The 12,355-nt window shown below is 46.7% G+C and overlaps 1 protein-coding gene across 3 annotated transcripts in view; it reads left to right on the forward strand.

Annotated features, from left to right (window-relative positions):
* acap3b (ArfGAP with coiled-coil, ankyrin repeat and PH domains 3b) overlaps positions 1-12,355 on the forward strand; it is a 31,597-nt gene that overhangs the window by 9,771 nt on the left and 9,471 nt on the right. For all 3 annotated transcript variants that reach the window (XM_057029178.1, XM_057029177.1, XM_057029179.1), the window contains exons 2-10: positions 6,323-6,380; positions 7,976-8,095; positions 8,612-8,665; positions 10,430-10,488; positions 10,575-10,758; positions 10,933-10,977; positions 11,078-11,173; positions 11,282-11,356; positions 12,033-12,044. In XM_057029178.1, coding sequence (XP_056885158.1) covers positions 6,323-6,380; positions 7,976-8,095; positions 8,612-8,665; positions 10,430-10,488; positions 10,575-10,758; positions 10,933-10,977; positions 11,078-11,173; positions 11,282-11,356; positions 12,033-12,044 — 703 coding nt within the window. The remainder of the gene's footprint in view (positions 1-6,322; positions 6,381-7,975; positions 8,096-8,611; positions 8,666-10,429; positions 10,489-10,574; positions 10,759-10,932; positions 10,978-11,077; positions 11,174-11,281; positions 11,357-12,032; positions 12,045-12,355) is intronic.

A 12,355-nucleotide genomic window follows, 5' to 3' on the forward strand; every position in this document is an offset into this window, starting at 1 on the left:
GTGTTCCACCCTGATTTATTAGAACGGTGAGCGGTGAAGAACATTGAACAAAAGCCGTGCAGATCTTTAGATCAGCCGGTATTATCTTGCCTCCGGTCGGGGTTTGACGTTTGAGCAAACCAGTTTGGAAGTGTCGCCGGCTCTATTCAGTCAGGGAAGTCCAGGTTCTGCTTCCTGTGGCGACATGTTCAAGCAGGTCGGGCCAGTGAGGCGACTTCTGGGAAAGGCTGCAGCACCCTTCTTGTCTCTCATATGCTTTTTCCCATTGTTTTGCGGCTGAGACGCTCATGTTCCCAAACACTGGAGCGCTTTTAACAGGAGAACTGACTCCAGTGTGAAGTCGCAGCTGGATGCAGATTGAAAGAACACGCGAACTGTATCCGTGCTAAACTTTTGTAGATCATCATCCTAGCTGAGCCCTGATTTTTCCACGTGTACAGCAACCAACAGTGACTTGCTCTATCATCACGTATGTGTTTGTGCCAGAGAATTACATTCATTCACACCAACACAACACAGTAAATACTGAGCTGTGGCCTGAACACAGTGTCTGCTGCGCTCGGTCTGGGGAGGATAAAACGCTTGTTGCCTCTCACACTTGTGCTGATTTCTGCATATGGTTGCCTTTGTATGACCCTCCGCCCTGACTGCCATCAGGCTGTTGCTGCATCTGTGTCACTGGGATGGGAGCAAATGGGACAGAGGCAAAAGTATCCTGGGAAGAGGGTCTTTACACACCGCAGGGGTCCTCTTCCTCCCTTGCGTTTCTCATCCCGGCTGCTTCTGCGTGCGTGCCGGCTGATGATTATGTCCCCACGGGAGGTCCGTGGAGGTTAGAGAGGTTGGACTTTGGGATGAGGTTGCATGCTGTCCTTTTTGGGGTCACGCTGCTCTCGCTCTGTGACGTTGCTTCATATTTTCTACTGTCTGATTCAGTACAAAGAATACCGTTTTAATACAAATGAAATATCAGCTGGTCGGTGATGGGGCATGTTGGACACTGAGGTGCGGATCATCTCTCCAGCTTTACCTTTGCAGCCTCTCAAGGCCAACGGTCCCAGAATAACGACCTTGTGAAATGCGTCTTTGACAGTGACGATGAAGTGAAGCAACCAACCACGTCGGGATCCTGTTTAAAACCTTTGCTCACGCAGGTTTAAAGCTGTCTGGAACAGAACAATTATGGTCACACGTGGACGACGTAACACAGGTTGCATTTCTCTGGGTCAGCACGGTGGCTTCCTGTGGAAAACGGGCATCCAGTCAGCCCTGTTTCGCTCTCAGACTCTCTTTCTGTCAAGAAAGAACAACCTTCCCAAAAGCATTTTGTGGTATTTTTTAAAATACAATGGAGGGAAAGAGCCTCTGCTGCCTCCTTCCTGCTAATGGACTACTCCTCCAGGCATATTTAAGTGTAATGTTTATGGAGAGTGTTGTAAAGTAATTGTTGCTCGTGAGTTATAATAACAGAAGCAGTGTTTCATTCACGTTCACTGAGCAAGATCTGCAGGCAGCGGCGGGGAAAAAGAGAAAGTGCTGAATAATATGATTCCCATTCCCATGTTTTGACCCATAAAAGCTGCATTTTTCAGAGAGGCTTTCAGAAACCATAGAATCAAGTGCCTGTGATGTGTTATTTTATCTTTTATACAGCTGATGAATATTCACGCCTCCTCTTCTCTTTAAATATAAAATGTGGAAGTTAGTAGGTGATCATTGGTTTTAGTTCCCTGTGACATTTGAAATCTGCTCACACGTGCAGGAGAACTTCCCCTGGTCTTCTGGTCAGTGAGCAGAGGTGTCCGATGCTGGATTGTTTAGTGTTTGCTGCCTCTCACAACTCTGGTTTGAAATGAGACCCCTCACACAACGACGGAACACACACTGAAACACTGAGCTCTTGTGCTGACGATAATTTTGTCGTGCGGCCAGAGAGGCTGGTTCACTGCTGATCAATTGCAGACTTTCATCGTGTTTGGTCTCTTTGTTTCATCGGCCATCGCTGCAGTTCAGGGTTTTTTTATTCCAGGGACTGAGTGCGATGCTGTGTCAGGAGGGCAGTTTTTAAGGAAGTGGTGAACGCTTCTTTGTTAGTGGCGCACATAAGATACTAGTGTTTGGAAAAGCCAAGTGTGTGTTTCCTGAGAGGGGATCGTTGACTGGAGGATGGATGGATGGATGGATGGATGGATGGATGATGGATGGATGGATGGATGGATGGATGGATGGATGGATGGATGGATGGATGGATGGATGGATGGATGGATGGATGGGTGGATGGATGGATGGATGGGTGGGTGGGAGGGTGGGTTACAATCCATGTATTTGTTTCTTAAACATAAACACACAAACCCAGACTTTTTCCTCATGCCGGCATCTAATAAAGGAGCAGCAGACAAGCTCCGACGTCCAGACAGACAGACAGATGGAGCCGTGTGCATATGAAACAAGGAGGGACGGAGGAGAGGTGACGCCTTAGCAGTGGGAGCGGGGTGGCAGTGGGAGCAGGGTGGGGGCGGGGTGGGGGGTGTCTCTCATGAAATGCTGACAAACACGGTAGTGACGCTCAGTGATTTTGCAGCGTTTAACACTGACCACAGGGCGTTTGTGCCATTTCTGAAGGGGGGGGGGGCTGTCTACCTGCGGCCGCGGGTGTGCAGCTGAGCGTTGGTGCTGATTACACGACTACATCAGCTCTGCAGGAAGACTGTGAGATGCTGATCAGTCTGCGTCGGTGGGTTGTTCAGGTTTGGCTGGTTTCCATCGCCCTCAAATGAGGAAGCTGCTAAAGGAGACGTGCCAGGTAATGAGGAAATTGGTCAGTTCAACAAAAAAAGGAACGCTGAAGCCTGTTGCCATGGTGATTAGGCTCAATGAATGGTTGCCATGGAATTCTATGAAGAGGGATATTTTGACTTTGTGTGTGGGTGCACGAGCGCGTGGTGATTTTTGGAGGACTCTAGTACCGGTAATTGTTCACATCAATTTGACTGACCAGAAACATTGTAATGAGACCGTCATACCATAAATCGGCCTTTGTCTTCCCCATTACAACAGGCGCTACCTCATTTGACATGTCTGTTATTAGAAATGTCTCGGATGATAGCGTCTCAGATCCCCATGAATTCCGAGCACCATTAAGCTTAACAGAGGCCAACCGTAATCTGTTATTAATGCACTTAAACACCCATGATGACCCAATAATGTAACTTGATGTCACGCTGCCTCCTCTCAAACACGAGGTGACACGTTTAAAATGAAATTTGCCTGGTTCGTCCTCTAAATTTGACCCCCAAAAATCCTAGAAGACTTGTCAGTCGTAGTGTTTCAGCTGTGTTCTATAAAAGTCAGTAAATTTAGAAGGTTTCTGGGTCTGTGTGTGTGTGTGTACACACACACTTCCACCTGTCAGGATTAAATTAGGTCAAAGTCCTTCTTGACCAGACTTGCTGTGTCAGCTTGCTAACCAAGGAGAGCAAAGCACTCAGAAGTTGCATCGAAATCAAATGTTTTTGTCGATGCACTAAACTTGCTTTGTTGGTGTCATTAAATCCCATAAAATGCACATTTGTTACCCGCGGGTCCGCGCATGTACAATGCCATCATTACAGGCCAGTGGCTCTCATTAGCTTGAGCTTAAATTAAGATCGATCCGGGCACACGTGCACATCCCACCGATGCCTTTGATTGAATTTCCAACCCGTTCACTGTCACATCACGTTATATCTATTTTTAAAATGCATTTTACTCACAAAATGTCAAACGCTCGTGTATCACGTCCCTTCCAGTGAATGTGTGGCTAACATCTGTTAGCGCTGACTGTTTTAGCCTTTGGTAACAGGTTTGTCTGCTATGAGACAACTTGTTGTGCTGTCTTCCATGTCCCTCTGGTCCTGCAAGTGGTGCTGATGTGGACGTGATGCCGTGTGACACATCAAGTTGGAAAGAGATGGGGGGGCCCGTGAGCCTGTGTACACGCACACAGTCCATCTCGTGTCATGCGACATATCCACGCAAGCATCACGCTAGAGTACACACACACACACACACACACATGCACACAGGGCGGAGGACAGGAATAGAATCGGTACACCCATGTGGGTGAATGTTGGGGCTGATGGAAGCGCACGTGGAGCTTGTGCATGTGATTCCCCCTCCCCCCCGTAGTGGTGATGTCAGAGCATGTACAGTGTGCACCGGCAGCGTATGAGCCCATCCCCCCTCCCCCCCGCCAGACTGAGCTGCATCAACTTCATCGTGAGCGGAGTGGCTTTGGACTGGTCCTGCAGTGGTCTCTCTCACACACACACATGCACAAATCTAAACACGTGCACTAAAGAAAGATATTCACGCATCACTGAGACAAGAGCGCACAGCGGTGCAGGTTCTCTCCTTCCTCGTCGCCTTGTTATTTTGATCCAGCCATTATGTCTAGCAGCATTATCCACAAGCTAGTAAATCCTCTAATAGCTCAGATTCTGCACAATTTGTGGAGTATTAACGAGGACGGGTGAGGACAAGCTTACGCACGTCTCAGAGGCACACGTTTGCATCTGCATTATTTAGTGTTTTACTCGAGGGGTGACAGCCTGATTAGTATATTGATTATGAAGGCTGTGCGTAATCCATATCAGACCGGAAGAGCTCTTTTTAAATGATGCCGAGCTCACAGTCGAAGGCACGTGTGGCTGGTTAGCAGCCATATGAGGAAATTTGCCCTTTGAAGACACGTGCATCATGTTCCCACTGGTCTGCTCCCTTTTACAGATCTACTCTATCCAATTTATGGGCCACTGTATAAAATAAAGAACACGATTCTGCAGGTAAACAGAAGCATAATTTAAGACAGACAACTGTTCTGAAGGGCTTCAATCAATAAGAGGTCCACTGCTCCTGTATCAAATGTCGCCAGGGCATCCTTGTTTATTGGCCGTGTGGGATTCCCGACACTCGACAGGCCTGTAAAAAGCTTATACGCTTGATTGAACGTGTTTGACACAGAGTGTTTGGGTTTGCAGCTAACTAATGGACGGGCTAATTCACGCGCCGCGTAAAAACAGCAACACTTCCTCAGCCGTTGCCTCTTTAGCATCATGGAGACCACACACGTGTCTGCGTGTGTCGGTCACATCAGGTGCAAAGCGGCTCAGAACACAGCTGACATCTCCGGGCATTCAGGAAAACATTCAGGAACTGAAAGGAATTCTGGAAATGTTTTTTTTTTAAAACCGTGTAACAGGTGCAAAATGCTTCTTCGTCCAATTCCAGCTCCAGAAAATAGCTGAAGTGGAGGGTGGGGCCATACTGTAGGATGAGATCATCATCGCACCCAGAGGTTTTGGCTCTCTGATGAACGATGTTCCAGCATGTACGGGGTGTGACATTGACACTCGGCTTGAAGGAATAAATTCAACACTTCCTCGGATAGCCAGAATAATCATAGATCTTTTTTAATGGTGTATATCTGCTTTTTGCACTTATCTTTTTATTCCCTGGGATTTTGCTAGCACATTTATATGGTGATTAATCAGATCTGAAATCATCTGACAGCACTAGTGCCTAATAGAAATTTAAAAAAATAGATATAATGCAACATTCCAGACTGACATGCAAGGAGTTACCATAACAACTAATGTTACACACTAATGGAAGAAGGCCCCTCGGGGACGTGTGGTGAAGACTTCTTCCCCATTCAAACCACCTCAGACACACACTCAGGAAGCCTGCCGTCAAAGTGCTGAAGTCTGTCAGGTCCCATTGTCTTCATAAAAGGAGGAAGCCTCGATCTGGACCTCGTTATTTGTATTTTGGTGAGCGAGGGCCCTTTTGTGCAGCCGCCGGCTCTTTTGGCAGCTCACCTTGTAGATAATGGAGTGGCGTTCCGTGTCCCTGCATGATGTCATTTATTGATTTTGCAGCACTAATCTCCCAGATTGATGCCTTTGTCGAACCCGTCTGCAGAAGAAATGGTCAAGTGTTTGCGACCCTGATGCAAGACGACTGATTGTGCCTTAATGTTCAACCAGGGTGAAATAGTGTTTTTAATAAATCACTGTGCTCATATATTGTTGCTCATCAGCAATCGTTTGTTACAGAATAGAAGCCAATGTTTAGACTTTGCATCTGACAAAAAAAGTAGACTTAGTGAATCGTGTTAGGAGAGGATGAAGTTAAATTCAGCTTTTAGTGACGGAAACGTCTAAATCTTTCTCAGCAGGAGCAGTGTGGGATCACTTCTGACTGCTATGGTTTTTAGCTTAGCGTCATTTTCTCTGGTTTGTTTGAAGCCCGTCATCATCTGGTGTTTGTCTTCTCTCCACAGGGCTGGCATCGACGATGTGGAGACAGATGTGGTGGAGATTGAAGCAAAACTCGACAAGGTACGACCACACGCACGCCTGGAAAGTACAATTAAATCAGGTTTTTTTTATCCTTCCGTCGTGTTTCTGGAGAAAAATCGGTGTTGTATGAGCATATATCATCTTTTAGTTTATCACAGCTCATTCCTGATCACCACCGATGGCTCTTTCCTAATAATATGAGTTAAATGTGATTTTTCTATTATTGAAATATCTCCTTCGTTTTGAGCCAAATGAGGATTGATGGCTGCTCTTCTCCTAACTGAAGGGAAGACACAAGCCTGGTGGCCACGCCCCTCACTGGTCCTGTGTGATGGTGTAGATTCATCCCCAGTTTGGAATGGAGTGCTCCCGCTGAGCGTGTGTGTGTGGGGGGGGGTCATTAATACTTAGATAAATCTCACTCTTCTTGTATTTGCATGGGGAACGCTTAAAGGAAAGAGCAGGGTGGGGTTTGTGTTAAGGGTTAAGCGCTGTTAGGAGTCCAGTTCGCTGCATCATCTCAGCTGTGGTTATCCCCAGTTGTGTGGGGATCCGTCTGGACTGTCCCTGACGTTCCACCATTGGACAAATCCCACAGCTTGATTAACGTCATGTGACTCTCCGGTGAAACGTGGATGCTCTCGGTTGTGCAGCCGCCCGGAAAATCAAAATACTCTCAGGAACTCCTGCGAGATTAAAGGTTTACTGAACTTCCACCCATCATCCTTCCACCACACACACACACACACACACACACACGCTGTAAAGTGGGAATGTGTCCTGGCTGCCAGTCGGTGCGTTGAATAACACTCTGTGGCTGCAGCCTGTCTGCACCTGGTAATAAACGGTGCATGTTTACAAGTGGGTTTTTTTGCTTTTATGAGGCTGAGTCTACAGCAGTGGCTCAAAAGCCTTTTTAAAAACCGAGAATTTTGGGTCGCGCTTGGAGTATCCCTCGCCGATGACGTCAAGGCTGCTCAGGCTGTTTTACCGTGCTGGTTTAGACTGAAAGATCTCGTCCATTAAACAGCTTTACTGAGTTTTACAGATATAATCTTGGTCCAGCTGGGGTGCTGATTAATGTAGCTCTTCAATTATTATTTCAAGTGTTCAGCATAAAGACGAAATTTTGGTCTAATTTAGCGCCAGGGGCGGCAAAGTGGAGCGCTGATTAGCACAGCCCCCTCGGAAGGTTCCAGATCCTGGACCGTGCAGAGTTTGCATGGTTCCCATCTGTGTGTGTGTGTGTGTGTGTGTGTGTGTGTGTGTGTGTGATGGACTGGTGACCTGTCTAGTGTGGATCCCTGCATCTTGCACAGAGACTGCTGGGATAAGCACCAGGATGGATGGATGGAAGATGCAAACAGAAGAAATGTGCACCTGATCCAACTCATTGTCTCCTGTTTTGGATGTTTTATAATTGTTCCGCTTTTCATTTGGACAACAGACGGATCTCTTTAAATAGCCGCGATTCGGATCCAGACGTCGGGATTATTCAGAACTCCAAATCCTTTGAAGCTTCGTTTAATTTTTCATGCGACTCTATTAATAACTGAGTATTATGTGAGAGCTCTGTAAATAGAATGCTTTTTTTGTTGCGCTTTTATAATGATTATTTCCGCGTCTTCCACCAGCTGGTGAAGCTCTGCAGTGGGATGATAGAAGCCGGCCGGGCCTACGTCAGCGCCAACAAGCTCTTCGTCAACGGCATCAAGGATCTGTCGCAGCAGTGCAAGAAAGAGGAGACGATATCGGTGAGCACAGCTGGCGTCTGAGCGCTTGCTGCAGAGGCCTCCTCAACAACCGGTGCAGCTCTGCACTGGAGGAACGTAAACACACCAGTGTAAACAGTAGCGTGCAGGCACCGAGTCATCCAGCTGTTTTAAAAGTGACAGGCGTGACCACATGCACACAGGAAGCATGAAACACGGTCGTATTCAAAGAGACATGAAATCTGTTTTATGGGCTCCATTAACAAAAACATTCGGGCTATTTCCTCTCCTCACAGATGTCGCCCTGCTATGCGCTAAAACACACCGCGCAGTGTTGTTTTCAACTCCACAGAGGCACATTTGGGTGTTGCGGGTAAAAGTGTACAATAAGATCGCAGCATTTTTTATAATTTTCCTTCCGATATAAAAAAAACTTTGACTTGTTTAGAACTCACAGTAGCTGTTGGACCCTGGAGTCCTAAGATCCATAAACCACTAAGGCAGTGCTGGACAGCACTAATGCGTGTGTGTGTGTGTGTGGTGTGTGTGTGTGTGTAGGAATGCCTCGAGAAGTGCGGAGAGAGCCTCCAGGAAATCGTCAACTACCACATGGTAAGAAACACATCACCTTTAGTCATAGGTCAGAGGTGGGGTGTTGATAGGACACACCCACCCACACACACACACACACACACACACACACACACACACACACACGGAACTGTGACCTCCGTCTACCAGTGAATCCATCCCACACAGGCCAGGCCAGAGGTGTGTCTGATTTAAACCACATGCCTCACCATATGTGTGCAGCCGCTGAACACACACAAAAACACACACGCACACACATATTTATTCATATTGCCCTCAATGACTAAGTGCGATGAAGACGCTTGTTCTCCACATCGGTTGCTTTGACCTTAAGGCAGCTCCAAACAAATGTTCATATTTGGGAGTGTGTGTGTGACTACAGGCAGTATAAATGTGTGTTTTGAGTTGGTTGTAATTGGAATCAGGCAGGTTAAAGTATGTGTTTAAAGCAAACAGGGCTGGAGTGAGCTCCAAAGTCTCACAGATGGTAACCAAGGTTGTGAGGTTGAGGCTCTTGCGAACGACCGACAGGTCTTATGTTCTGGTTTTGTGATCCTTTTTGGCCCAGTTCTGCTGATGGTTCCTGCCTGTCTGATTTCTTTTCTGCTCCTCTCTCCTGCTACACCAGCTGTAATCTGGCTTGATCTCTTTCCCCTATTTTTCATTAATGCCCCTTAGGGCTTTATTGCGCTCCAGCAAGGTCAGGCCTGTTGACTTTAAATCTCTTTTCAGATCAAATTAAAGCACAGTGAGCTAGACGGGACCCATCCGCTGCATCGCACCAGTATAATCTGCCCCTTGTTGAGTTCCTTTCCAGTATCTGCACAGTTGTTCCAGTGGTCAGATTTATGAGACGGCCCACATTTTTTTCCTCACAAGGCGACTTCACTTCACCTGCTTCCTTCGCTCAGCCTTGTCACCCGTCTCCATCCTCTTCTCCGTCACTTACCCTTCGCCACGGGCTGCCCGCTCCCTCACTCTGATCTCCAGAGCTCTGCTACATGCATACATGAATTGATGGAGGACGCCTTCATTTTGCTCCCTTTTTTAATTCCGTTTGTAATTCCGTTCTGCATTAGCAACCATTTACCATGGTGACGTGCTGGGAGTGCTGGAAGCTCGATAATCTCCTCAATAACCTGTCCACTAAAGCAAACTCATCGCTTCAAACACTCGCACAAGAAAATAATAACAGACACACAAATGCTGTAATCCTGATGTCTGTGTCCAAGGATCTCAAGCCTTAGCAGAGAATATATAATGTATGTAGCTATATGAGACAATGGCACTTTAATCTCAGGCCATTGTGTGTGTGTGTGTGTTTTCTGTGTGTGTGTGCTGAGATGTTCCTGTTCACAGACATGCAGAAAAAAAGGGGACATGTGTTTAGACATCAGTGATAAAAGGTCTGTGGGCAGCCATGTCTCTGGCGAGCAGCGTGGACTAGAATACAGATGGGGACTGTTCAGATTCTCAATCCTTAGAGATGAGCTCATTGTGTAAAATAATTGTGGTACAATGGCTGAAATAAAAGATGTTAGTTAAGATAAGCGAGGGAGAAATCTGTAAGCCTGCGAGGTTGAGCAGAATCTGTTGAGGCAGCAGCTCACACGTGTGTGCATGTCCACATTTCTCCTTTTTCTTCTCTGCCTGTGGCACAATCTGCTCCAGAAACAGTGCGGAAGGGTTCTTGCTGCCACCTGGTGGTGAGAGTTAGTCACTACCGTCTGAAAACTGTCAATAGATCACTCATTTTCGCACCTCTGTTCATTCTTCCGTTCACAGATTTTGTTTGACCAGGCTCAGAGGTCTATCAAGCAGCAGCTTCATACTTTCATTAAAGAGTGAGTATCCAGTCAAAGATTACGTAAATATATAGACATCTCCTGATGTGGAATCTCCACATCTTCCAATTCTACATTTTTTCCAGGGATATTCGCAAATTCAAGGACACTAAGAAGCAGTTTGACCGCGTGCGTGAAGAAATGGAGCTGGCTCAGGTGAAGAATGCCCAGGCACCGAGAAACAAGGTGCACGAGGCAGAAGAGGCCACGCAGGCCCTGATCCTGAGCCGCAAAGCCTTCAGACACCTGGCGCTGGACTATGTTCTACAGGTGAAACACACATGCTCTTTTCTTTTAAAATATTCAGATGGTGCCGCTGACAGGCAGCAGCTGAGCTGAGCTCAATTTTACAGCACTTTCTTTGGAAACATTACCCAACAATAACAACAATAATAGGCGACTCTCTCATTCAGAGACAAAATAAAAACATGGTTTTTTTGGCAGATCAATGTTCTTCAGGCGAAGAAGAAGTTTGAGATCCTGGATGCGGTGAGTCTTATTCTGCCTTTTCATCATCTCAGCGTGAATTTCATCATCTCAGTGTGTATTGTCTTCCTGTGTGACTGCATCCTCATGTCTGCCTCTGCAGATGCTGTCCTTCATGCGCGCCCAGTACACGCTGTTCCAGCAAGGATACAACATCCTGGATGAGATCGACCCCTACATGAAAAAACTGGCTGCGCAGGTGAGAGCGAACCCGTGCAGGCGGATGCTTTTTGAAGTGTCTTTTGAAAGCGCCTGACTTTACCTACCCTGAAGTCAACTGGCGCCCCCTGCTGTTTGCTGTGTGCAGCTGGACCAGCTGGTCATCGACTCGGCCGTGGAGAAGAGAGAGATGGAGCACAAGCACGCCCTGATTCAGCAACGGGTGAGAGAGATGCTTTAAGCATATACACTCTCCTTCTTCTCCTCTTTTACCTACATTCACTTTTTCTTAAAATCAGCCTGGACTTTTGTAAAAGACAAGAGGAAAAACAGAAAAGATGAGCTCAAGAGACAACTTTGATGCAGTTTGAAATGTAAAAAACCCACCACACGGGACTGACGTGTTCAGTTTTAGAGCAACGTGTGCTGCCAAGGAGCCTCTTTTGCAGTGTTTCTGTGAGATTACGCCAAATCCTCAGCGTGTATTACAACAGCACGGCCATATCTTCAAAGAATCCTGGAGCTCTGTGGTGCTGCGTGTAGCTCTGACAGTGATACAGAACACAGTTGCATCCTGTCAACGTTTTTCTTTTAAAAACGGAAGGTTTAAAAGGGAAGTTGGTTTTGTTCCCAAATACTCATACAAGTTATCTTGTTCATTGTTTCCGAGAAGTCAAACCTTTGGGTGATTTTCTGGCTGACTCCTGCCGTCCGCTCGGCCTGAGTTAGTTGTATCTGTTAAGACTCAGAGCAGCTGTAGGGCTGCACCGATTGTCCAGTTCCGTATCAACATATCTGTCTTTATGTTGCAAAAGAAAATCCATAAGGTGAATCTTTATTAATGCTAATGTCTCTCTTTCTCTCTCCTGATTTGATCCACCATCATGTTCCAACCACAGACTCTGATGCAGGTGAGTTCTGACTCTGGTTCAAGGTCTGATCTTTCTTTAATCTCCTGAAGCTCAGTTTTATCAAGTTATGCTTTTAACTTAATTAACCTGCTAATCACCAGCAAGGAAATGGCACAAAGCACAGATGGGGGTGGGGGGGCATCACCTTTGGTTTCTGAGAAACATGCCTCAGTACTCAGCCACCATGCCAGGATGGAAGTGCCTCCTCTCCTTCTTTGATCCCACGCTCCCTCGTTCTTAAAAGCATTTTATGTGTGCAGGACTTCATTATGGCTCCCCCGAGGTTTGAGGCCTCAGAACTGTCCTCCTCC

Source organism: Takifugu flavidus, chromosome 4 (genome assembly GCF_003711565.1).
Source record: "Takifugu flavidus isolate HTHZ2018 chromosome 4, ASM371156v2, whole genome shotgun sequence".
Lineage (NCBI taxonomy): Eukaryota > Metazoa > Chordata > Actinopteri > Tetraodontiformes > Tetraodontidae > Takifugu > Takifugu flavidus.